The sequence below is a fragment of the Gadus macrocephalus genome, chromosome 10 (genome assembly GCF_031168955.1).
Source record: "Gadus macrocephalus chromosome 10, ASM3116895v1".
Lineage (NCBI taxonomy): Eukaryota > Metazoa > Chordata > Actinopteri > Gadiformes > Gadidae > Gadus > Gadus macrocephalus.
The window spans coordinates 22,624,532-22,652,031 of NC_082391.1; the positions used below are offsets into that span (position 1 = coordinate 22,624,532).

Here is a 27,500-nt window from a genome sequence, read left to right on the forward strand (position 1 = left end):
AAATGATCACTGCATGGCATGCACAAAGATATATAAATATATAACCCTGGCAGACATACTGCGGTTGTATCAAGCACCGCCGACTTGTTCCGCGGCGCCCGTCCGCGGGGTCTATCTCCCGGACCCTCAGACAGCTTTTTAACAAGACAGACTGCTGGGGATTGTCTCCCAGGATTCATTTACTCCAGAAGATTGAAATGTGGTCAAATGCGAACTGAGGGCATTCACAGCCTCAACTAGCGGGGCGAGTTAAGTGGCACTTGTTCCCAGCGTTGCACTGAGCTCCTCCTGATCAAAGGCCTGGCAGATCCGCCGGGTGGAGATGGCACAGGACACGGCGACGGAGGAGGAGGAGGAGGAGAAGAAGAAAGAACTCGCAGGGAAAGGGAAAAAACCAAGGGCCATTAATTCTACCCAATTTACCTTTCATTTGGGTTTCGGGCCCCCTCTATTAATTCAGAGGCAAACCGGTGCGGGCGAATGAAAGAATGCTTGTTAGGCGATCATTACCCTGCTAATTGCTCCAGGAATGTGCCATCCACTTAAGAGTCAAGGTCAGGGGGAGGCAGTGAGACGCCTCGCTCTAATGCCAACGCTTTAATGGAGAAGGGCCGCTCATTCTGGAGTGCAGGGCCGCAGTCCGGGGAGGGAGGGGTCAGAGATGAAAGGGACGCTGTAATTATGCCGGTAAACGCCAATGTCACGGCCCCCGCTCGGGCCAGGGGGGGGGGGGGGGTGAGGAGCCGGAGATGAAGCACCTCACGGCTGAGGAGTAAGCGATGGCTCTGGTGCATGCGGGAAAAGGTCAAGGGTATTACACCCTTTTTTTTATGCTCCCAGTCAGACCTTACTGTAAATCACGCCGACCCACTTTCACAGCGATCGTGATCTCCCTTGTCACCTGTCGCCTCGCGTTGTTCATCCCGGTTAAACAGGTAAAGAAAAGATCAGACTTGGATGCGGTTTGATCTTTGCGCGTCCGTTTAGCGTTGCCATAAATACTGTGTGACCTACAGTACAACCACAGCATGCTCATCATTTACCACAATCCAGTGCTCTGCCTCTCTCTCTCTCTATTGGCCTCTGTGTGATGGAGACTACATTACCCAGAACACAATCCATGGAGACTACATTAACCAGTACACAACCCACGGTTCTGCCTCTATGTGGGTCAGAGACTACATTGTTCAGTACACAACACACTCTTCTGCCTCTGTGTGATGTAGACTACATTACCCAGAACACAATCCATGGAGACTACACTACTCAGTACACAACCCACTGTTCTGCCTCCATGTGATGTCGGGGACTACATTACCCAGAACACACCCCAGTCCTCTGTCCCTCTGCCTCTGTGTGATCCAGCCTCTGCATCACACAGACGCAGGGAGTCACAGTGCTGCACTGCGTCCTGGGTAATGTAGTCTCTATGGATCCGCGGCCTCTGAGTCTCTGTGTGACGGAGCCGGCACCGCCCTGTGTCCTCTGCAGCGCGACGCCGGGATAGAGCTGGACAACCGCCTGGACGACAACGGCTACTGCTGCCAGCACTGCCGCAGTGGCTATCGCTACTGCCGGCGCTACTACGAGCCCCTAGGCGGGTACAACCCCTGGCCGTACTTCTACCAAGGGGGGCGGGTCATCTGCCAGATCGTCATGCCCTGCAATTGGTGGATCGCACGCATGCTGGGGAGGGTCTGAATAGACTGGTGGTGTTCCTTTTTTATTTGCTGCCCTGCATTCAATATTGTTAACGTCATTGTTGGTGCTGCTTCCCATCCATCAATACGCCGACACACGTCTAGTGCAGGCAGGAAACCCGTGGCACACATTTATTACGTGCTCCACAATGAAATGAAAAGCTTAGTGAACAGTCGGCCGTTGTAGCCTTGTTGTGAGTCCAGTGTGGTGGCTGAATTCCTTCTTCACCTGCTGGCCTTTGTGTCGGGAGTGATGTTGTCCTTTTGCATGTTTAAAGTGCCTTTTATCCGAGGCACTCGACATTCGTTTGCCATTCGTGTTGTGTGTAAAAAAAAAAAGAGCAAGGAGACTTAGTGTGGGAAGGGGAATTAAGCTTGTTGTGGTGCTAGGTTGGATGCTGCGTTAAACCAACAAACAACAATGTGTATAAAATGCATTGTGGCTGTTTCTATTTTTAGCAAAGACACGCAGTATTTCACCATGTATGTTTTAAGATATCTAAACTAATGTATATTTAAGTTAAGATATCAAGATTATTCTTAGACGAAACAAAGTAACATTTGATGCCATATCTTTGACATTGGTTCCATTCAATTCTTTTGTAACTGATTAAAATAATATCTTTGAATATAAGATAATCATCTCTTGTCTTATGTGTGATGTGTTTGAATGTGTTGATTTCATATAATATAATATGATGTGATGAAAGGATAGATCAACTAGTTATATATATATAAATATATATATAATATTTAATATAATATATAATATATAATATATATTTGTATTTAGCCTTAAAGAATATCCACTAATTTCCATGATCTATTGCTGCCGTCTCAAAAAACACACATTAGGCTAATTGGAGTTTCTGAATTGCCTAATGGCATGTGAATGGTACATGTGTTCGAGATCCACTCGATTGCATGGGGCAGGCAGGCAGAAAGAAAGCAGGGTGTCTAAAAGTGGGGAGGGTGCCGTCTCTTGGCACACTGACCCAGACCAGGGAGGGGGGGGGGGGCGATAAACAGAGCAGATAGATGTGATGGGGGAGCCATAAATCGCTGGTATTTAGGATTGGTCGCACACATTATACATCTCCCTATATTTTCAGAGTGGTTCATTAAAACAGCTCCTCCTGTAAATAATGTGTTTTTTTCAGGGTCAAACTGGCGTCTCTCCAGGTACAGCAGAACAGTATGGTCTGGGGCCGCCTCCAACACACTGCCGCTAGTAAAACTGCAGAAAGAAGAACGAGGCACCGTATGGTGTGTTCCGAAGGTGATATTAAGCGATGGGGGCGCGTGCCGTCGACGTGAGTTGATTTAAAAAAACACACCGGTGGAATAAGGATGTCTTTGATCTTGTAGTCTAATCTAGTCAGGCCCATCGTAGACGGATTGTCGATCGTTTATCATGGGTTTTTTTAAGATATGCGGCTCAATGATGCTTCGTTTTTGGTAACTTCTATGCGGTTTAAATTCTTGGAAATACTAGATCGGCTTATCAGTTTCCAACAACGAGGGGCGATGCCTCCACTAAAGGACGAGAACATGGATCTTAAACATATGACAATTTGACAGATTATATTTTCTACTATAGCATAGCTACTATTAGCCTCGCATAGGCTAATTGACATACCTTAATAATAATGTATAAACCTTGATTTGTATTTTACACCAATTAAATCAAACAGCGGCCGGTATCCTTGGAGACAGAGAGCTCCTGTCTGTCTCAGGTATTCACAACTGATCATGACAGAATCTGCATTTTAAATACGTGTGAACGTACCGTTCACGCAGCACCACTGAACTCAGCAGAAGAGCCGACACAGGGGATCGTCTCCGCCAGAGGGGTACGGAACGGCAGCTGCTGTTGACACAGTTTGTATTTGAATTATTTTGGATCATCTTTAATGGTTTGGAAATGAAGAAGAGTCAATCCTGCAGCCCCACCACTAAATAGCACTGACAGGCTTTTCTTCCTAGAGGCCAGGCCATGCTGTGGTGCCACTCATCTCTGATGCCTCGGGTATGGGGGTTTTGGGGATAGTTATAACTCGAAGAGAAGGAAAGGTCCAACACGATTGTTTATTCAGAGATACAAGGGAAACAGACGAGCACTCTGGAGCTGGTCCCAGAAGCAGCGTATGCATCTACCGGATCCAAGTTCATCTTCAGTCTATACTGGTATGGGTGGAGTGGTAAAAAGCCACGCCCAAAGGATCTGATTTACCCAGGTACCTTTCCAGTCTATACTGGTGTGGGCGTAATGGTAAAGAAGCCACGTCTATAAGATCTGACTTCTCTCAGAGCCCTAAACATTTGTATGTTGTTGTCACATCAGAACTGGTGTTAGCACTAGCACAACAATCGCACAATTTTCTGACACGTCGATTCGACTTACAAAGACACCTTGACAGAGTGTCGAGACACCTAAGCCTTACTCCTCTGATGAGGTGGCCGTGACCTTGAATGTTAGACGTCGGTGTGTGAGTGAGTGTATGAATGAGTGACTGTTGGGTGATGACCTAACCTATTATAAAGTGCTTTGAATGACCACTGGTTAGAAAAGCACTATATAAATGCAGTCCATTTACCATCATAGTGCAAAGATTCAGTTTGTTACTGTAAGCCATTAAAAAAAAAGAATTCAGACATTGATGTATAAAAGCTACAAATACAAAAGGTCCCTTTCCCAAGCCACTAAATAATAGCAATGACTAGCTTTCAACCAACCATTACTTCACTTGGCATGCCTTGGAGCTTCACTCTTTTAATGGACGTGTTGAATTGCATTCATAAGCGACATATTTTAAAAATTAGATGACTTATGGCTCAAAAGACTTCGAAAAATATCCAATCAGTCAATAATATCATCTGTCCTTTCATACAAATATAATATTTACGACACAGTACACACACACATTAATGTGGATTTTCTGATAAATAGACGAGTTTGCACTGCAACCACATTGTATTTTTTAAATCAATAGTGTCATAGCCCAAAGCAACCATGTCAAGTAAAAAAATAGTGGGCAAGAGTTAACAAATGCAATAATTGCAGACATACTTCAAATGAACTGACACTTGGGCGCTGCCAAACCCGCAGGCTATCCTGAAAAGTTCATAAAACAAATGTTGATTTGTTGAACGACGTTCGCTCTCTCTCTCTCTCTCTCTCTCTCTCTCTCTCTCTCTCTCTGCTCGCTCTCTCTCTCTCTCTCTCTCTCTCTCTCTCTCTCTCTCTCTCTCTCTCTCTCTCTCTCTCTCTCTCTCTCTCTCTCTCTCTCTCTCTCTCTCTCTCTCTCTCGCTTTAGTTTAGTTGTATTAGACTCGAGTAGTTTGTATGTTTTTAAACTGCTATAGTGTGTAGTATTTATTAAACTGCTGTAGTTTGTATCCTGTTTACTAAACTGCCATAGTGTGTGTAAGGAATATTAAACTGCAGTAGTTTGTATTGTGTTCACCAAACTACTATAGTGTGTGCAGTGTTTATTAAACTGCTGTAGTTTGTATTGTGTTCACCAAACTATCATAGTGTGTAGTGTTTATTAAACTGCTGTAGTTTGTATCGTGTTTACTAACTGCTATAGTGTATGCAGTGTTTGTTAGACTGCTGTAGTTTGTATTCGGTTTACCAAACTTCTACAACGTGGAGTGTTTATTAGAATGCAGGTTGTTTGTATTCTGTTTATCAAACTGCTATAATGTGTAGTGTTGATGAAACTCCTGTATTTTGTATTGTGTTCACTAAACTGCCATAGTGTGTAAGGATTATTAAACTGCTGTAGTTTGTATTGTGTTCACCAAACAGCTATACGGTGTGTATTGTTGTTAAACTGCTGTGTTTGTATACTGTAAACTAGACTGCCTATAATGTGTGGTGTTTATTAAACTGGGGTTGTTTGTCTAGTGTTTGATTAACTGGTACACATTCAAAAAGTGTAGGGTGACGTTGAACTCCACGTTGAACTGATGTATAATGCTGGCGGTGTTGAGGTTAAACATCAAAATGGCAGCCAAACTGCTCCTTCATATAATGCTGGTTGTTAATGATAATATATGCTAATATTTCTTGCATACCGGAATCCTCTAATGTCTGCGTAATTCAGTCTTACAATCAATCTAACAATGTGCATGGTCTGTTGACGATGATTTCAGTGCTGCCCTGTGTGTGTGTGTGTGTGTGCGTGTGCGTGTGCGTGTGTGTGCCTGCGTGTGCGTGTGCGTGTGTGCGTGCATGTGATTACATCTACATTCCTAATAGTACTAAATTTTGCTGTGGTGGAATCAAACATGAAATGTTGAATCAAATTAAAGTAATGAGAGATTTCATGCCTTCGATCACTTCCTTTTAAAACAAGGTCCTACCAAATGGCTGTGAGGAGGCAGACTCCCATCGCCGTCCTCCTGGCAGGAGAACCGGGGGGAGGCGTTCCGGGTGGCTCCCGCTCACTCGGAGCGGCTGGGAGAGAGATATCGAAGCTAGCTTACAAAGCGCTTGTCTCGGCTGTTGAGACAAAAGAACGACGAAAACCGAAGAAAAGCCCGACCTCGTGCTCCACCCCGCCTCGATTAGACGAAGGAGTTTAGAGCGGCAGAGATCTCGAAAGCCATGGGAAGCTTTGCATAGGGCTCCCCCCCCCCCCCACACGCACACACACACACACACACACACACACACACACACACACACACACACACACATACACACCCCCCGCACAATATGGAGTCACTGACTCTCCCACTGCAGCTTTCAGATAAGAAAAAACGTCTCTATTGAGGTACAGAGGGATGGGTGGTGGATGATAGGGAGATAGGGAGATAGAGAGATAGTGAGAGAGTCATAGAGAGATTGAGCGTTAGAGGAGAGAGATCGAGAGATCGATCGAGCGTTAGAGGGATAGAGGGATAGAGGGATAGAGAGAGAGAGAGAGAGAGAGAGAGAGAGAGAGAGAGAGAGAGAGAGAGAGAGAGAGAGAGAGAGGAGAGAGAGAGAGAGAGAGAGAGAGAGAGAGATAGATAGATAGATAGATGATAGATAGATAGATAGTAGATAGATAGATAGATAGATAGATAGATAGATAGATAGATGATAGATAGATAGATAGATAGAGAGATAGAGAGAGAGATAGATGGGATACCAGATTATGTGAATTCTGTCAGGGCGGTTGGGTTAGTATTTTTTTCAGAACCAGCAGGCGCCACAATGGTTATGAAACTGCACAGCCCGTCCCCTAGAGGCGCGCAGAACGCCACACAGAACCATGGCTCCTCAAACGAAGCATTAGAACAAATTAGTCTCTTATTTCAAATCCCTCCCTTTAATGTTTTATTCACGATGAAAAACACTTTTATTGCTGCCCCGACGGGAGAGAAGGATGGAGAGAGGTTGGGGATGGAGGCGCGTGTCTGACCACCATGCAGAGCGGCTAGATGATTCTGCTCGTTGGGAATATCATTCCCACATTCCCAAGTGAGCGATGGCCATTTGTTGCTGCATCATATGTGGAAGAAAAATGACCTCGAGCTGTTTATTTTTTTTTATTTCAACGATTATTTAGCCATCCGTTTAGGGGTTTGCATTCTGGCCGGGCAGAATGTAAACTAATGTATGATTCAATTCCGTACTTTAAACTAATTATTTTCAGGAATAGAATCTCTTCCAGGGTTGGGTTCGCGTTAGACGTGGTTCACCAGTGCCATCTTGTGGACGACGGGGGCATCGCCGCCACATGTCGGCTACCAGACGACACCAAAAACAACGGGTTTTTCACAACGGCGCGTTAAAAGAAAAACATGCACAAAATACACAATTAATATTAACTGAAATTTTAAAAGGTTTTAATTCTACAGCTGATTGGTCCCTAAACTGGGAGGAACAAGGCCATGAAGGCTGCGCCAGCCTGCAGGCCGCACCACGCTACAGCTCGCTTCCTCTGTCATGTCCCACCAGGCGCTGTGCTGGCATGGCGGTGGAATCATCGCTCCCTGTACTCTCTCAGCAACAAGCTGCAGGCCTGGCACTGATGTCAGGCATCATCCTTCAAACAGCTCCCACTGCGACGCAGTAAACACTCGTGTCGTGTCACCGGCCTCGGGCGCCACAAAACACTTCCCCATCCAGCCCCCGGAAGAGCTCTCTCTCTCCTCTCTCTCTCTCTCTCTCTCTCTCTCTCTCTCTCTCTCTCTCTCTCTCTCTCTCTCTCTCTCTCTCTCTCTCTCTCTGCACTCCTCATCTCTAACTCTTACTCTCCCTCTCTAGGGTATATTTCTTATTTACCATAATAATCGCACACATCGTCTTTACAGCGTTTCGCCTGTAGTCTTCCATGAGCTCTACAATGTGTTTTGATCGTGTCTCCAGAACTGGATTTACAAACTAGATTTCATTCATGGATCAGCACATCTGGCCACGTTCCGGGTCCTCTGCTGGGTTGGTTACTTCCCTCTGTGTTCTCGAACGCAGAGCAAACACCTCCGAAGGGTTGTTGTTGCTGTTAAAGCACCACTGTCAACTAGCTCATAACTTAACATTATCTTGACATATCTGTAGTCAATGCCCATCGATAGTTATCTCAATATTGTTATCGGTACGATCAAGTCCTCTCACTGATGTATTCTGCAAATGAAAAGTGCTGGCTGGCCTGTACCTCTCTTTACAGGAATCGTACTACAACGCTCCCGAAACACAGCTGCACACAGCGTCACACAGACGCACAGCTGGTTCGATTTTACAGAACATCGTGTAGTAGCGCTCCTTGTTTTGTTTACATTTAGGACATTTGGCAGACGCTTTTATCTAAAGCGACTTACAAAGTACATTTGACAGAAGAAAGTGAAGCAAGAATATATCTCTGTTGGTACAGTAAGGATGTTCATAGAACCAAGTGCAAAGCAATAAAAGTCGCTAGGTTAGGCCATTCCCCGTACACATCACAGATAGCTAGGGTAAGACGCTACACGATTGCTAAGCACTATTTTTAAGTGCCAGGACGTCGTACATCATACAATAAGCGTAAAGGGCGTATTAGTGCGTCAGAGGGGTGTTTTTAGGAGGAGGGGCGGGGTGCGGTAATGGGGGAGGCTGAATCATCCAAACTGAATTATGTCCAATCAGGGTATACGAAACAGTGAAGTAGTATTTGCCGGAAGCCCCCTAAGTACAGAAACGTTTTTATTATTTATACATAACTTAATTATGCAATTTAGAGTAACATACATTTTAGCAATAAAAAAATCAAATTGTTAACTAAACTATAATTAATATAGTCCCTCTCTTTTTTTTTTATTCTGAAAGTCTCCCGCCTAATAAAGTAACAGGGACCAATCACATTGCCACTTGAAGGTCCATCGGATGGCGTGCCCTGAAACGGGAGCGCGGAGGCAAAGCAGCCGTGATTGGTGAATCAGTGCCTCTCTCTCTTGGCGGGAGTCGCACACCCGGCACACTGCAGGATAGCTCCCAATAAACTCTACTGCAGTGCGCACACACACCCCTACACACAGAAGACCACACACACACACACAAGCTGTGTGGGTGGGGTCTGTGGGGGGGGGAGGAGAGAGAGAGAGAGAGAGAGAGAGAGAGAGAGAGAGAGAGAGAGAGAGAGATCATTGAAGATAACGGGAGAGTGGGGTTAAGGCACAGAGCAAGGGGCGAGAGAGATTAAATGGGAGAGAGCGAGGGGGTAAAGAAGAGAGAGATGGGAATATAGATAAAAGGGAGCTGGGGGAGGTCCGAGATGAAGAGAGATAAAGAGAGTGAGGGGGGACAGAAAGTGATAAAGAGGTGGGAGGGGGGTGGGTTGAGATGAAGAGGAGAGAGAGACAGAGCGTCCCTGTGTGTGGCAGTGCTTCACTTGGTAGGATGGAACAGATACAGGATCCTCTGACTGTAGCCACTGCCTATTTTAATATATATATATATATATATATATATATATATATATATATATATATATACACATATACACATTCATTTAGTCTATGTTTTATTTAGACCACAGGATTCAAGCTACTGGACCACATATTTGTTGTGCTAACACAAGTCCTGAATAGCTTCTTCTACACAAAGATTGGTCAACACACAATATTCAGTTCAATGGGACTGAGATAAGTACGACTCTACAAACATGGCCTCTTTGTCATTCCGCCCTCCAGGCCAAGAGAGACGTAGGGTCACCTGGGTCAATTAGAACCTGTAGGAGTGGCTTACTTACCACTCCGCCTATTTCATATTTCAATATAAACTGAATTCTTACCTGTGTTCGAGGGATGCTTCATGAACCACCTCGAGAGTGCCAGCTTGTTGACCTTGTGTCTCTGAATGACCAAGGTAGAACATTTATCTCTCCCGAGTCATACCTAGCCCGAAACAACGATACCACAAAGGATTAAATTACGTTTCATCAATAGGCCTATATATATATATATATATATATATATATATATATATATATATATATATATATATATAGATGTGTGCTACCAGGTGAATCTTGACTTTCTCTAAAGAAGGGAAATGTGTGAAGTGTTGTCAACCAACGATCAACCAGTTTACTGAAGTAGCTCAAAGGTGCATCTCCTGAACCATGAACTGGCAATATAGCTGGAGCACAACACAATGTTACATTGTCTGACAATGGAAGGACAAGGAATTGGACAGGGTCAATAGCCTGAGAGAAGAAGAGGAAGAGGAGTGAGGCTGCGTGAGAATGAGAATTTGTGGCCCAACAGACAGGAACGTAAGGAGGTGTAGGAAGACTGCACTGTAATTCCTACAGCAAAGCATGTACAGTTTACCCTAAGGAGATTTTCCTATGTTCACATTTCTAGCAATGACATGGTCTGTCAACAAATTAACGTACAGTCAAAGCGTGAATGTGAATCTTGTCCAGTCTCTTGCAATCAATCTCCCTCATACACCAAGGTGTAACTTACAATTTACAATAATTGTCTTCAAAACTTTAGCCATAGTTTACATCAGAACATTCCTCCAGAGTACATTGTTACATTGACAACATGACTAAGCAATTTGACTGTCTTATCCGTACACAATGACACAAGGACTTGTCATTGTGATGGCACTGACATGTTCATTGACACAGATTTTGAGAAACGAACTAAGGATTTTGAGCAAGAGAATGGCTTTTGCATGAAATCCATGTTGTTTTGCTATTTGTACGAATTGTTTTGAGAAATGCACTTACTGTTTTGCAAATTTCAATTCTGATCTGAGAAATGTACCAAAGCGACTGAGAAAAACTGTAAAGCTCTCGACGCTAAACCTAACTGAATGTCCCGCCCTCTCTCTCTCTCTCTCTCAATCGCCGGATCCGGGAGTTCGTCTTTAAACGGGATACTCTCTTCCGCACGCCTCCCTGCTCGGAGAAGGTGAGCACCAAGGCCGAGGAAAAGGATGAAGAAGACGAAGTAGAGGCTTTGTGATTGAAAACAAGTCACGGGACGTTTATCTTTCGCGACCATGTGTGTTTAATGCATTTCCACCATAGATGTAAAAACGTCAACATAAAAATAAGATAATGCATTTCATAGTACATCTTGTTTTTAATTATAACATTATAATGTTCCTTAATAATCGAATCTATGTTCAGCATAGGGGAGGACAACGAAAGAGACAAAGACGATGATAATAAAATCAAAGAGAACGAGAGCAGTGGACATACTTCCAGGTTTTAAAAACAGTGGTCCAAGGCAGCGTGTGAAAGCCAGCACCTGATATATGTTACACTGTTAAGGAAAATGAATAAAAACAAAGCAGTTTCAACCCCACCTCAATGTCATGGAAAAGGAGCATTTCACCCAATCCAGTGTCATAGATAGTTATTTTTGTGTTTGTATTTCTCCAGTAGGGCTGTGTAGGGTATACATTCAAATCGTCATCTATGACCCCTGAGCAGATGTGGGTCACACTTTTACCCCGTGATTACAATCAATAAGACTTTAGCATGGACTCCTGGTCCAATCATACATCTTGCTTTAGTGGTCCAACAACCAGCCGATAGAATGAAGGAAGCCCAGATTCAACAGAGTATAGTGCACCACGGAGAAGACCATGAGCAGAAGAAGGTAGATATTCAGTTTGGTAGGTACCATTGTGATTGGGGTACTGTTATTTTAAGCGTATAAAAATCGGAGTCTAAAATAAATCCGTTAAAGTCTGTAAAATGGCATCGGTAAAGAAGTATGTCCACTGAAGAGAGGAAAGCAAGGAAGGTATAATGCATGTTTAAATCATCCACATCATGGGGGACGTTTACACATCCGTGTGCTGCCTTTACAATATAGCACAGCTATGCTGATTACACAGAAAGCTTAAACAATGAAAAATGCCAGTCTTAAAAGACAGAAATAGCGAATCAACATCCTGGTTTTTAGATATTACTCTAATATTCCCTCATGATATAGCTAAATAGAAAAACAAATGTGCCGTTTTTATACAGAATTTAGAAAAATCGAAAAATAAATAAATTTCTTGTGGCCTTAAAATTGTATCTCAATTGTATATTTGTATTGTCTCTCTCTATATATATATATATTCATATATATTCTATTTCATATTGTATTATTTGTATTTTTCATCTTCCTCTCTTCATTGCTCTTTGTCCCCATGCTGTCTTTAGCTATTTACAAACACAACAGTAGTCTTTACATGGCGGACACGAAAATGCCCAGAATTGTCAAAAAAAACAGTGCTTCAAGGGCAAAAAGAGAGGGCAACGCATACATTACAGAAAGAATGGATACAAAGAGAGGAATTTTGACTTTTTAAACGTAAAAAAACTCATATTTTTCCGAGGACATCTTGAGCTGAGCTTTCCTTTAAGGCACTCTTCAGTTTAGTCTTTGGTGTGATTTTTTCTTTGAAATTCTCTCTATATATTTTTGTCTGATTGAACACCACAACGCCGCTACTTTTGTTCCGGCATTACGGCGCGTTTGAGAAAAAAACAAACAAATAAAAGCACATTATCTCTCAAATGAGATTTAATTGCACCTTTTGGCTTTCATCTTCTTCTGTTGTGTTTGGTTGTTGTGGTTCCCCTGTGTGGAGATACTGTCTCTTTACTCCTGCATCAACGCCGTGCCATGTACGACGTTCTCGTAGGAAGAAAATAACTTAACTGGCACAGTTGGTATATAAGGATCCCTAGTCTGACAAATGGCTGTTCTCCTAACAGGAACCGAGATCTTGTGTGTGTCTGCACGTGTGTGTGTGTGTGTGTGTGTGTGTGTGTGTGTGTGTGTGTGTGTGTGTGTGTGTGTGTGTGTGTGTGTGTGTGTGTGTGTGTGTGTGTGTGTGTGTGTGTGTGTGTGTGTGTGTGTGTGTGTTGCGTCCACGGTGTGTTTATTAAAAATCCTAATGACATCTTTCAAATACATAAACATAAGAGTACACACGAGGTCGACCCTGCCGTCCGTCAACCAGACAAACACCCAGAGAACCCCGAGATCGATCCCCGAGCGCTTCTAGCGTCACGTGGTCCGTCGCGCGGACCGGATCGTTCTCTGTGTGAAAAGAAGCTCTTCCTTTCCCCCGTCGCTCAGATACGCATCGTCCACTGTGTACGGTAGAGTCCGCCGGCCCCTACACCTCCGCGGGCTCCGTCTTTATCTGGATAAAGTTTACGGGGAGTTGGGTGGCGTTGGGCAGCTCCGGCAGCCCTTTGGGCCCCGGCTCGGCCTGTAGGGACATCTCCCCCCGCACCTCCAGCTCCTCCACCGGTGTGAGGCCCTCGCTGGGACTGCTGCTCTGGGAAAAGTGTCCGTTCACCGCGCCCCGGCCCCCGCCGCCGCCGCCGGCCTGCCCCTCGAGGCCTTGGCGGCGGGCGTCGGTGACGACAGTCCTGTAGTTGAGCTCCGCCCCTTCCTGCTCTGTGTCCTGCCCGTCGAAGCCGCCCTGCGCCAGGCACGGGTCGCCGTTCACCATGGCCTGGAAGTAGTTGGGGTCCATCAGCTCCTCCTTGACCTGCAGCCCGTGGAAGTCGCCGGCCTTCAGCACGGTGGCGATCACCGTGCCGGGATGCTGGGCCACCACGCTGTGGCCCCCGGGGGCCACCATGGCGTGGGCCCCGGGGCCGGCCAGGGTGAGCAGGCGGGCCACGCCCGGGAGGCAGGAGGAGGAGGCGGCGGCGGCGGTGGAGTGGCTGACGGAGGTCGGGCAGGAGGCGGAGGTGGCGACCAGGAGCTGCTGGGGCAGGCCCTCCTGCAGGCAGTGCCCGGGGTTCAGCGAGGCCGCCTGGATGGTCAGCACGTCCTTGGAGCCGGCGCCGCCGGGCACGGTGTGCAGGATGACCTGCGGCGAGGAGGCGTGGAGCGAGTCCCCGTTGCCCAGGACGCCGCTCAGGGACTGGAAGGAATGCAGCGAGCAGGACGAGGTGATGACCATGGGCAGGGAGGAGGGGACGTTGATGGTCCTAAGCGGAGAGGGAAGCGTTTCAACAAACAGCCGTCACACAGAGCCCAACGTTGGTGGGAGGGCTGGTGTTCATTCTATGCATTCTGTATTATTTATTTGGTTTACGTTGTAATCCACTGTAATACAATTATTATTTAAACCTGGGTCCTTTTTTGATATATATACAGTATAAAAAAAAAGGCAATTGCATACGCAGTATAATTATAAGACTCCTTCTGAAGTTCTTTGACTGCAGTATCATGACGATTTCAAAAAGTTATTTTCCATGGCAGAGGGAAAGCAATCACAGAACCGAGTTAATGCCATATCAAACAGTATTCAGAACCACAGAAGTAGAGCACAGTGAGTTGATCCGCTCTAAGAAACGCTTTTCTGAATATTGGAACACGTTTGCTACGAACAGACAAGGCGTGTTTCAGCACTTTGGTTCAACTATGAAAGCAACACGCAACTTTAAAAAACGCTTTAAACACAACATCTAGAGAAGACCTTTTCGAAATTCACAAAAAGTCACTGGTCTACATTGTGTATGAAAAATAGATACTATATAATATATACATAAGATGTTAAAGGTTGTATCAGCGATGTTGGGTCACTTCTGTCGGTATTTGAAGTGAGATCCCAAACAAACAGAGCCAGCACGCCCCTTCCCTCCTTGTTTCGTGCATCCATTAAAAACTATCGTGAACGCAGCGCAAACACCCGCCTGTCTGTGATTGGTTGGAATACTATTTAATTTGGTTTTGAGTGGTCGGTAGTACCATTTGTTTTCGTGTACGATCTCGGAGCGTAGGCTGCCTACAGAGACACGTTTTTTTGACGGCCTGCTTATGGGGCGGGCAGCGGATCGTGAGGAAAAATCAGATCATCATCATTGATGTTTCGGCCTAGAATCACTGATACAACCTTTAAAACAGGTGTTTAGGACATCGTAACGAACCAATAGCCAAACACCTCCCACCAAATCAACCACATTGCAGACCACCCTGTACCCCCCCCCCCCCCCCCCCCCCCTTCATGGCCGACCACCCTGTACCCCCCCCCCCCCCCCTCATGGCCGACCACCCTGTACCCCCCCTCATGGCCGACCACCCTGTACCCCCCCCCCCCCCCCCCTCATGGCCGACCACCCTGTACCCCCCCCCCCCCCCCCCCATGGCCGACCACCCTGTGCCCCCCCCCCTCATGGCCGACCACCCTGTATCCCCCCCCCCCCCCATGGCAGACCACCCTGTGCCCCCCCCCCCTCATGGCCGACCACCCTGTGCCCCCGCCCACCTCATGGTCTGCGACCCCAGCGGCTGCAGGATCTGCTCCTTCCCGTTGAACTCCTGGTAGAAGCTGTCGTCCAGCGGCTCCTTCTTCACCTGCTTGGCCGACAGGGGGCTGTAGGCCTTGCCGTGGGCCCTGGCCCCGCCCGCCCCGTTGCCGCGGACGATGGCGCGGCCCGGGCCCCCAGGCCGCTGGCCGCTGTACACAGAGCTGCTGTCGGAGCCCGGGTCCTCGTCCTCGATCACCACCAGGTCCGTGGGCATCTCCTTGAACTGGTACACCAGCCGCTGGCCCTCCACCTTGGCCAGGATGCCTCTCTGATAGTAGTACCTGGGGGGGGGGGGGGGGGGGGGCACATGTTGTTATTGATGACGGGGGAAGGATGGTCTTCCCAAAGGTTCTGGGTTCGTCCTGAGATGGTAAATGGTTTTCATAACCAGTGGCATCTCCGAGTGCTTTACAACCCTGCCTCACATTCACCCGTTCACGCACACATTCACAGCGACGGCGGAGTCAACCACGCAGGGCGACAGCCAGCTCGTCAGGTCTCTCGCTCAGGGTCACCGCGAAGCCCTGCAAGGAGGAGCCGGGGATCAAACTCGCAACCTTCGGGTAACCAGCCAACCCGCTCTACCTCCTGAGCCACAAGCCGCCTGAGATAAAATATGTCAAGGCTGGATGCTCCTCGATGTTTTCATAAAAGCGTCTCTAACAGTAACGGTAAATAGTACATCTGGATGTAAAAGGGACTTTCTGCATCAGTATGCATGTGTTGTACGTGTAAGTGTATAATGTTAGCACCATGCAATGTTAGATGGGCTCGGTGCTGAATAGACGCTGATTTATAAAGGCAGTTGAGGCTGGGTTGAGTTTTTCCCCCCAGAGAGCGAGCTTCTTGGTTTATGTACATTCGGGTGTGTGTTTGTTGGCGGCAGCGTACCTGAGGGCTCGGCCCATGGTCTCGTAGTTCATGTCGGGCTTGTTCTTGTGTTTGCCCCACAGCTTCGACACGGCCTTGGAGTCCACCAGCTTGAAGATGCCCTTTTCCCGCTGCGTCCACTTGATGTATTTGGGACAGGTGTTTTTATCCTGAAGTAAAGCCAGCAGGAACTCCCACAGGTAGATGGTGTTGCCTATAAGTTGGGCAGGGGGTGAAAGAAACATTAATCACGGCAAAGTCTCCTTTTTTATACGTACATGCAAGTCAAATGAGCCTTTCAAAGCAGAACGTTGGAGCCGAGCTAAAGACTGTAATTCATTTAGCATTCCAGAATTTTGACCGAGCAAATGCAAAATGGCAGCAGCGCAATTACAGCAGGCCCTACTCCTATCCCTATAACTCTGTAAATCAAGTCACAGTAGTGTGTGTGTGTGTGTGTGTGTGTGTGTGTGTGTGTGTGCATGAGTCCATGCTTGTTTGTGTCCGCGTGTGTGTGTGTGTGTGTGTGTGTGTGTGTGTGTGTGTGTGTGTGTGTGTGTGTGTGCGCATGCGTGTTTATGTGGGTGCTTGTGTAGGTGTATGTGTCTAGGCACGAAATTAATTATACAGGTCTTGGCAGTAGATTACTCTTGTTTGTGCGACATGTTGGCCAGAAGTGGTTAAAAACAGCAACCCTTCCAGAAACCACTCGAGTCCCAGACACCATGACAGTGTGATGTATATGCGTGCTGTTGAACCTCAGCTCTGGTCCCCAATACGCGTCTCTCTCGCCCCCCCTCCTCATGCAGCACAAACAAGGCGAGGCGTGTGTGTGTGTGTGTGTGTGTGTGTGTGTGTGTGTTGGGGGGGGGGGAAGGGGGAGAGCCGCGAATAAGCCCCCCCGCCCCCGGTGGGCTCGCTGGCGTACCATAATGCCCCAAAGCCCACAATCACTTTCCTTTACCCGCGAAGCAGAGGAACCTCTGAGAGCAGCACCTCATCAATTAACTGAGCCCCCGCTGGACCGGGGCTGGAAGGCTGATGGGGGGGGGGGAGCTGAGCGGGATGCTGCTGCTGTTCGCATATTCCTCCACCAGAGGAGAGCAGAGGATGATTTACAACGGGGGCCTGAGGACACCGGCGCTTTGTTCCACTGGGTTCAAAGAGAGGCTCTCCCCCTGGGGGTGGGGGTGGTGGAGGCAGTGAGGGAGATGGGGGAGGAGGAGGTGGTGGAGGCAGTGAAGTGGTGGAGGTGGTGGAGGCAGTGAGGGAGGTGGTGGTGGAGGAGGAGGTGGTGGAGGCAGTGAGGGAGATGGGGGAGGAGGTGGTGGAGGCAGTGAGGGAGGTGGTGGTGGAGGCAGTGAAGTGAGGGAGGAGGAGGAGGAGGAGGTGGGGGTTACCTTTGCCTTCCTTGCTCTTCTTCCTGAGGGGCAGGCTGGGCGTGTTGATGGGGGAGCAGGGACGCACCGCTCTCGGCTTGCGTACTGCGGAGCAGAGAGGGAACCCGTCAGTAGGTTTAAGAATGATACTAAATAACTGCATATATTTAGTGCTTTTAAAGACACCCGGAGCTCTTAAAGTGGTGTGTGTGTGTGTGTGTGTGTGTGTGTGTGTGTGTGTGTGTGTGTTTTAAAATGTGTTGCTGTTTTGCTGTTGCTTGAGGCTGAGGCCTAGTCGTATTATTGAGCTCTCCTCTTCATTAAGAAATGAGAAAACTCCTGCATTTACTCAGCTGAAGAACAAATTATTGTTAGGAGGGGGGCTATATCTAACATGAACTGCGGTCCGGCCATGAAAACGCTACTAAATTCTGTTCCCTTTACACATACGATGACTACAGAATTCATTGTTGTTACCCAACTGGGTAATGAGTTTTATTGAACTTGTTTGGCACGTGGCACGTATTTGAAATATATCAGTTAGCCTGTTGACTCTCGGTGCAAGCACAAACTACGTCCTTGTTGCAACAACGTCTAAACAATAGTTCCTATTGTTACATCCTTTCTCTTTTGAGTTTATTTTCTTTTTTCTGCAACAGTTAGAAGCTAAAACAACTCAAACTGTTATACTTTTATTTTGTTATTAAAACATATACTCTCTTTTGAACAACATCAAATCATCATAAGGCCCATCATCACAGTACAGTGTTTAAACAGCCTTGCACATAACCATTTGAACATGAACACAAGTCTACATCAAGGTTTCAGAAAACATCAGTGGCAATTGTTTCAACTGTTCCCCATGTCCCCCCCGGAGTCGACTAGTGCTACAAATCTATTTCTGTGATTAAAGTCACCAAGTCCTTGTAGCGTTGTGGCTTCACCCCAGCGCGACCTGTTGTGTTGGTTCCAGGCGTATCTGCCACCGGTGCCTGTGGTTGTGGTTCTGAGACGGTGTGCGGAGGGGGCTGCTGTCCAGGCGTGTTACGGGGGTCTAGAAACACGATAAGGCTCCTGTCCAGCAGCTTGCTTTGAGCGTGAATTGAGTCGGTCTTCAGGGATGGCGAAATGTTACACCATATTAATAGTCTCTATTTCAGCCTCTCCACTGGGCCAGAGGATGAACACTGAGGTAGACAGGCGGTGCTTCAGATGTCTGCTAGCAACATGTATGTAGCTGGTTTGTACACTACGTGCAGATCAAACCTCTGAATGCGCAGCATCATTTTTTTAAGTCTTTTGGGATCACTCAGTAGTGGCTTTCTCACCATCGTCTCTAACGGCTTGTGACGACTTTGAACAGTAATTTAGCAGGTGTAGTGGTGGAACTTTTTAATGCTGAATACCATAGCCAAGAACTTGTTTTCTATTTGGATATAGCATAGCCCGCTCTGTTTGCTCAGTGCACTGCTTGCCAATGCGAAAGGCTTACCCTCCTGCAGAGTGCCGTGCCCAAACCCGTTTCTGAGGCGTTGCACTGAACAATCTGTGGTATTATTTAAGTTGTGTTGTGCTGTGTTCCACTCCCAGTCGTTCTATGTTTATTGTCTCCCGTAACTGACAACGTTGTAAGGGAACTGGATTCATCTCGTAGCTCGACATGCCAGAAACCACTTTTGACCTCACACACACAAAAACCCTCTGGCTTTGGACAGGTAGTACGAACGGCAGAATGTCTTCAGTGGTTGGTAGCGGTAAGTGAGAGCGCTTCAATGCCTTGTTCCAAGGTCTTGGATCGATGCATATGCTTGGCTTCCTGTTCTGCTTTTGTACAACCACCACCTGGCGGATCCAGTCCATGCTGCCTTCTACCGGTGTGACGATTCCTCTGCGCCGCGGGTCCTGCCATTCTTCCTTCAGTGGCTTCCTCATTGGGACGGGAACACGTCTGTCAGCTGCACAGGCTTCAACGTGTTGCCTACCTCCATTTTGTATTCTCCCTCAAGGCAGCAACCATGAACACATCACCATACTCTGCTTTTATCTGTCGCATTGTTCACCTGAGTGCTTCTCTGAGGTAACACCTCTATCTAATGCCAGAATGTTTTTATAGTGCACTGTTATCAGTTTCATGGCCTCGCTTGCTATTTTAACAAGAAGTGACACAGTACAGCCTTTGTTCACCAGCCTTTTTTACATTTTCCTAGTGGCCTCAGTTTGCCCTTTGTTACACATTAGTAGTACAATCTTTGTCTTTAAGCAGGATTAAGCAGGTTAATAGGAATGACATTGCAAGGAATTTTACAAAATCGTTGCCCAGGGGGCAATTCCTTTTATTAGTGTCCACGGAATTCACCTTCTTCAGATACATCACTATCAACTTGTGCCACATTGTGTACATGTGTTGTGTATTGTGTCTTTGTTCCGTGCTTGTTCTACGTGTGACTGCAAAGTGGTTCTCTTTGCCACATTCTTTGCATTTCTTACCGTACACCGGGCATTTATATTTGCTTCTTCCATGCGTGTTTCCACACAACTCGCAATCCACCTCGTAGTTAGTTAGTTTCCTTTTCTTGCATGTTGCTGTTTTCAGCACCTCTTCCACAGTCGGTCCAGAGATGGCTTTAATGTTCTCCTGAGGCAGCTCTGCCCCTTGCAATGTGTGCACATCTTCCACCACAGGCCCAGAGATGGCTACATCATACTCCTGAGGCAGCTCTGCCCCTTGCAATGTATGCACATCTTCCACCACAGGCCCAGAGATGGCTACATCATACTCCTGAGGCAGCTCTGCTCCTGGCAGTGTATGCACCTCTTCCACATCAGGCCCAGAGATGGCTATAACATTCTCCTCAGGCAGCTCATCTCCTGGCAGTGTATGCACCTCTTCCAACACCGGACCGGATATCGCTAGAACATTTTTCTGAGGCACCTCTTCCAACAACAGTCCGGAGATCTCTATAACATCCGCCCGGGGCGATTCTGCCCCTTGCAATGCGTGAATCTCTTCCACCTTGGCTCCGGAGATGGCTATAACATCCGCCCGGGGCGGCTCAGCCCCTTGCAGTGTATGCACCTCTTCCACCTTGGGTACGAAGATGGCTATAACATTCTCCCGGGGCAGCTCGGCCCCTTGCATTGCATGCACCTCTTCCACCTTGACTTCAACATTTTCCCGGGGCAGCTCTGCGGCCCTGCACAGCTGTACACATGTGTCTAGCGTCATTTTCTTCTGGCGGAGCAGTCTGTCTCTCATGCCCGTATTGTGACTACCACACACAATCCGGTCACGGATGAGCGAGTCTCTCAGAGCTCCAAAGTTGCATTTCCGGGCCAGCGCTTTCAGCTCCGTGACGTAACTGTCAATGGTTTCACTGGCGCCTTGGTTTTTAGAAAAAAAACGATACCGCTCCATGGTCTCGTTCGCGCCAGGGTTGTAATGCTCATCGAACGTGTTTATAATGTCATCCATCGTCCAGGCCTCCTTGGCCGTAACGCCCATCAATGTGTCCAGTAGCTCCCTGCCACTCTCGCCGATCAGACAGCTGAAAAGTTTCACTTTTGCCATGTCCTCCTCGGTCGTCATTGTTGAGTCCACATAGAGCACAAACTGGTCCCTCCAATTCTCCCATGTCCTCGAAAAATGGAGAGCGGAGTCGAGGCACAGCGTCCACGGTGGTTTCAGCCCGTCCATGACGCACGGAGGGCTGGTCAGGGTCCGGTTACACAGGCCGAGTCCGCTGCCGCTTCTGCCATATTACTTTCGGTTCCCTTTACCCATTAGGTGACTTCATGATTTATTGTTATTACCCAACTTGGTGATAAGTTTCAACAAACTTTTGCCCAAGTTCATAACACGGAAGCCTACCCTGTTCACCCTCGGTGCAATAGCCACCTAGTTCCGTGTTGCAACACCGTCTAGCTAACTGTTCCTATTGCCTCACACTTCTTAAAGAGACAGTACAACCGAAAACACTTTTATTTGTTTTAAACGTTTAGATCTTCAACATGGTAATATATGGCATTGTTTCACTATTACTGAAATAACTCCCAAATTTAGAGAAAGAAATTGGCAAGATCCTATGTTTTTCTCCCCTAAACAGTCCGTGAACGGCCCACTCTGCTGCGCATGCAGGTGGCGTTCGGTTCGTGACGTCACACTACCTTTTTCAAAGCTAGTCTGACGTCACGACCAAGGGGCCCCGGCGGTCCGGTTTGCGTGGACGTGTGGAGCTCCGTCTGGGAAGCAGCGGACTGCGATGTCCGAGAGAAAGTGGGGCACTTAGTACTTTAACTCTACGCGGTGTGTGTGGACGGTGAGGCTCCGTCTGAGCAGCGGTGTCTATTTTATACCCGGGTACGAGTGAAGGTTCGGCTGGCCGGACACCTATCGCATAACGATACGGTGCGCGGCGGATCTCAGATACAACATTGCTTATAAAAACACTCATAACACCTCTTTCCTAAACCTCTCTTTCTCAGGCCTTTAAATCACATAGTGTTGAATTACATCTGAAACACTGGGCTCCCTGGCTCTTTAAGAGATTGTAATCTATATTTCTTGTTTCTCTCTGTGAAACAACATGGTAAATAATGAAACTCAATAACAATAAAAATGATTAACACCAGGCCCATATTTACATGCTAATAAGATCTAAGTGGCAACAGCTAGCGAGCAGACTGAAAATGTGCTTAGCTTTGACTAAAAAGGTTAGCCTTTTTCTGGCTGGAAAAGACTAACTAATTAAGAAATGTAGGGCAATGTTTCAACTTTGTGCAAATCTCAGACGTGTAATAAACCAACGCACGAACTACAAGACTCGAGAACACCTTAAACAGTACCCCTGTAATGACAAATGAGTCTTCAATTGCACCTTCACAAAACACACAAACGCACACCCAGGTAAATGGTAAATGGACGGCATTTATAAAGAGCTTCTCTAACCAGTGGCCACTCAAAGTGCTTTACATTACTGCCTAACATTCACCCATTCATGCACACGTTCACACACCGGCGGCGGGGTCAACCACGCAAGGCGACAGCCAGCTCGTCGGGAGCAGTCAGGGTGAGGCGTCTTGCCCAGGGACACCTCGACACAGGAGGAGCCGGGGATCGAACCAGCCACCCTCCGGTCACCAGTCATCGTGCTCTATGAGCCCCGTGCCGCCCACTGGTGTGCGAGCAGACAGATCATGAACGCTGACTCACTTTTGTTCTTCTTCTGGGGTTTGGAGACACTCTTCTGCGGCAGCTCGTCCATGGAGGACGTGTCCTCGTCCAGGGAGATGTCCATGCCGTTGGGGTCCATCTGGTCCGGCCGAAGAGGGATGTACGTCATGTCAGACTCCAGCAGGGTGCCAAAGGTGTGAACTAAACACACACACACACACACACACACACACACACACACACGAGATCCGCATTAAACACAATATTATTATCCCCCACCAAAGTTCAAACATGAGCTTCTTTTCGCTCTGATTGATTATGAAGGATGAAGGTGAATTATTTATTACAATGTATTCAGTGTATTACTCACTCATGCGCTTTTCATCTAGGATGTTGTTTGGAGACTCCATGTTGAGGAGGGCAGCCGCTGCATCGCTGGTCTCTCTACTATCGTCCGTAGACACGTTCGACTCTGTTTCCAGAGGAAATAAAGTATGTCAACATCAGTATGATCACGTGTGTAAACCGTGTTTTTGAAATTTACTTTGCGTTGGCTCCTAGCGCAAACAATTGAAAGGTCGGGAACGAGCCACTAGATGGTGCTGATGTAGCTTTGCATAAACAGCGTTTGCTTGCTGTTTCATTTGTTTTCAGATAAGAGCCCATACTGTACTTGAAGCGATAAACGTGCTTCATACAGATACTCATACAGTGTAATTTAATTCCTCATGTTTATAGCTGGCTTTTGTTTAATGTCTTCAAGCCCCAACATTCAATCACGATACTTCTGCGGTGTAAGTTGCTAGACACAAACAGGTATGGAGACAATCCATCCATAACTACATCCCTTACATCATCACGGGTTGTACCATCACCGGCGGGGGGATGTGTGCATCCCCCCAAATCAGGTTCAACAGGTATGGAGACAATCGAACCATAAGTAACTTTTTAACATCATCACCGGATTGTACCATCACCGTAAGGAGGGTGTTTACGTTCCCCCAAAACAGGTTCAACCGGTATGCAGACAATCGAACCATGAGTACATCTCTCACATCACCACAGGGTTGTACCATCACCGGCGGGGGGATGTGTAAGACAGGTTCGGTACGGAGACAATCGAACCATCAGTACATCTCTAACATCATCGCCGGGTTGTACCATCACTGTAACGGGGGTGTGTGTGTACGTTCCCCCAGATCGGCACCGACGGCGGGAGATACCAACAGAACAACAGCGTCCGCTCCCTCACCTGTGAGGTCCACATCCCCGCCCAGGATGGGCTCCTCCACCACGTGCAGGGTGGTGTCCACCATGATGCCGTTGGTCAGCTCGTCCGCCTCGAGGCCGGAGTACACCTGCATGAGGTCGGCGGCCGGGATCTGCTCCACGATGACGGCCGGGAACACGGAAGGGTCGTCCAGCTGGATGCAGAAGGGCACAAACAGGAGACGGGAAGCACACACGGAGGAAGCTGTTAAATGGCGTCACGGGCGGGCTGTTTACTCAGAGTGTGTGTGTGTGTGTGTGTGTGTGTGTGTGTGTGTGTGTGTGTGTGTGTGTGTGTGTGTGTGTGTGTGAGTTTTTGTGTTTGTTTGTTTGTGTGTTTTCTTGCGGCCTTGCAGCGTTAATATATATCAATATGTCTGGACCAATAGGATACAAAGTACAACAAAAACAACACGGCAAACTTCTACAGTCCACAGACCTTGTTGTTATTGTATAACCTGGTTACCATTGTTATGAAAGAAAAGTAGGTTGTTTGTGTTCTCAACAACTTCAAACCCAACATAGATAAGCAAAGTGTTGGATTCAGTAATCCAGACACAGTTCACTATCTCCAAATTTCCGAAGAAAACATCCATCCTAATAAACCTTTATGGATTGACGGTAAATTGCCGGAAAGCACGCCCTGACCAAACAACCACCAACGTTCGACTCGCTCATTTCCTGCATGTGCTTCCTGCTAATGCAGGAAACTATCATGAGCAAAGGGCCAATAAGATGGAGCCAAGCCTTGATGCGATATCACACACACACACACACACACACACACACACACACACACACACACACACACACGCGCTGTCTGGAAGCCTTTCCAATGAGGAAGTGGATGTGAATCAATGGCAGAGTATCTCGGACGGGGGGCTGGAATGCGTTGGGCCTGCGGGGGCTGCTGTTTCCCTCGGTTAAGGTATGCATCGTTTGGACTCGGTGGAGAGGCTGTTGCTGTTTATATACTGCAAGAATGCAGATTTACGTAATTTTACGTAAAAATTTAACCATACTGTATCCTTTTGTCTGTGTCTGTCCGTCCGTCCGTCCGTCCCCCCTGTCTGTCTGTCTGTCTGTCTGTCTGTCTGTCTGTCTGCCTGCCTGCCTGCCTGCCTGCCTGCCTGTCTGTCTGTCTGTCTGTCTGCCTGCCTGTCTGTCTGCCTGTCTGTCTGCCTGTCTATCTGCCTGTTTATCTGCCTGTCTGCCTGTCTTCTGTGTGCCAGCCTGTTTGTGTCCTGGAATTGAACGTGCATGCGTCATTTCTACCTGTAGGTGGCAGCAAGTTCTCGCCAAGAAAGAAGTTGAAAGTGGCCAATAGCCATCTTCCTTAAGGCCAGGGCAACGCAGTTTATATATCAGGGCTCCACTTAAACAGCTGAAGGCTAATCGAAAGTCAGTTACATTCAAGATAACAACGTGCCTTTAGATATACTGCCCCATAATGTGGACTGTGATAAATTTCTTCCACAAGGCTGTCATTGTTTAATAAAAAGGGGTACGCCCATGATTGCGACAAAGCCCCAACAGTCAGTTAGATTCTGAATGCCGAAGTCAAACTGAAAGGAGCTTCAGCGAGACATCACTCCTCTGCCTCCGCAACGCATGAGACCACAACCCATCATACTACCCCCGCATAGCATGTGTAGTCCGACTTGTTATTCAATTCCAATGACACCAATGGAACCCATTATTTCTTTTACACTCAAGGTGACACCCTAGCATGAAGAATCTCATGATACCAATAGAGCCGCAGTACAGGATAAGAGAGGCGATATGGTAACTCTAGCAGGAAGATCATTATGGATGAAGGCTTATCTGTGTCTTCTCACAGGACTCCATTGTTGGAGACCCAGGGGCATTCCAGGTGTCTGGGACCTGGTGTGTGTGTGTGTGTGTGTGTTGGGGGGGGGGGGGGGGGTCGTGATGCTGGGGGTATGTGGGTCCAAGGCTACGCTACCGTTTCGGCTAACCTTCAGCTAATAAGCTAGCTGAGTCGGCGCCGTTGGATTATCACAGACGACGGCCCGCGGTCGACCTTCCACAGCGTGATAAAGGTGAAAGTCCATAAGTAGTCAACACAAATTACAGTGTGGTGAGAGATACACACACACACACACACACACACACACACACACACACACACTTCTGGAGGAATCCACAACGTCTGTGAGGGGCAGAGCTAAAGACAATTCATGGATTACTTTGGCTGCAGACGCCGTCAGGACCTCCCTGGGACCCACAACGTGTTTCTCATTTATCACTCGGTCTCAAATGGACTCACTATCGCTAACAGATAGACAGACAAAAGAGGGTACCAAGACCCCCCCCACACACACACATCAAGGCAGGCCGACAGACAGACAGACAGACAGACAGACAGACAGACAGACAGACAGACAGACAGACAGACAGACAGACAGACAGGCAGGCAGGCAGGCAGGCAGACAGACAGACAGACAGACAGACAGACAGACAGACAGACAGACAGACAGAGAAGACCCATCAAGGCTGACTGGTGACTGTCTGTGAGAGTCACAAAAAGAACGATAGACAGACAGAGAGACAGACACAGAAGCATAGAGAGACAGACATGAAGGCATAGAGAGACAGACACAGAGGCATAGAGAGACAGAGACAGACAGACAGACAGACAGACAGACAGACAGACAGACAGACAGACAGACAGACAGAGAGAGAGGGGAACACATGAAGATCGGCAGACAATGGCATGGAGTGCATGTGAGTGTGGTCTTGCTGATTTGCAAATGTGGGTCTGAATGTGTTTGAAAAACGTAACACAAACACACACACACACACACACCACACACACACACACACAGACACAGACACACACACACACACACATACACACACACACACACACACACACACACACACACACACACAGAGAAAGATCCTCAGGACCCTCACGATCATGTGAACTTGCACATTTGGACAGCGCACTATTCTGCATCCCTTCGCCCAGGGCACGGACTCTACACAGAACCCTCTCGACACAGGCTGGATGCTGCTCCCCTGGTCTCGTTTGGACTGTGGACCGACCCAAATGGACGCCAACACGAGTGACCGCAAAAAAGGAAGAGCAGAGGAGTGTGTGTGTGCGTGGAGGGCGTTGGGGTTTGAGCACAGGCACCCAACTGTCCACCATGACTGTGGCCACATCTTCTCCTTTGTCACCCTGAATGGTGCTTTCTATCGGGGACATTTGCATTTCTGAGTTCCCCATTCCACGGTTAACAGCAACAGCATCTGCCCTGGAGGTTCCTCTCTGCCTCGGCTCCCTTCTGCTTTACTGGCGTCCTACTGTGAGGCACTGCCC

The 27,500-nt window shown here is 47.5% G+C and overlaps 2 protein-coding genes across 7 annotated transcripts in view; one reads left to right on the forward strand and one right to left on the reverse strand.

Moving 5' to 3' along the window:
- tnmd (tenomodulin) overlaps positions 1–2,339 on the forward strand; it is a 36,003-nt gene extending 33,664 nt beyond the window's left edge. Inside the window, exon 7 of the mRNA XM_060063226.1 lies at positions 1,492–2,339. Coding sequence (XP_059919209.1) covers positions 1,492–1,701 — 210 coding nt within the window. The 3' untranslated portion in view covers positions 1,702–2,339. The remainder of the gene's footprint in view (positions 1–1,491) is intronic.
- An 8,832-nt stretch (positions 2,340–11,171) lies between these two features.
- Positions 11,172–27,500, reverse strand: part of elf1 (E74-like ETS transcription factor 1) — a 43,798-nt gene continuing 27,469 nt past the window's right edge. For 3 of the 6 annotated variants that reach the window (XM_060063228.1, XM_060063229.1, XM_060063230.1), the window contains 7 exons: positions 24,135–24,327; positions 23,253–23,354; positions 22,922–23,083; positions 17,734–17,817; positions 16,355–16,547; positions 15,421–15,744; positions 11,172–14,140 (listed from right to left, as the gene is read on the reverse strand). In XM_060063228.1, the coding sequence (XP_059919211.1) occupies positions 13,312–14,140; positions 15,421–15,744; positions 16,355–16,547; positions 17,734–17,817; positions 22,922–23,083; positions 23,253–23,354; positions 24,135–24,327 (1,887 nt within the window). In that variant the 3' untranslated portion in view covers positions 11,172–13,311. Of the gene's footprint in view, positions 14,141–15,420; positions 15,745–16,354; positions 16,548–17,733; positions 17,818–20,199; positions 22,894–22,921; positions 23,084–23,252; positions 23,355–24,134; positions 24,328–27,500 lie in introns of those variants that run through there. The other 3 variants (XM_060063231.1, XM_060063232.1, XM_060063227.1) reach the window with 3 other exon arrangements.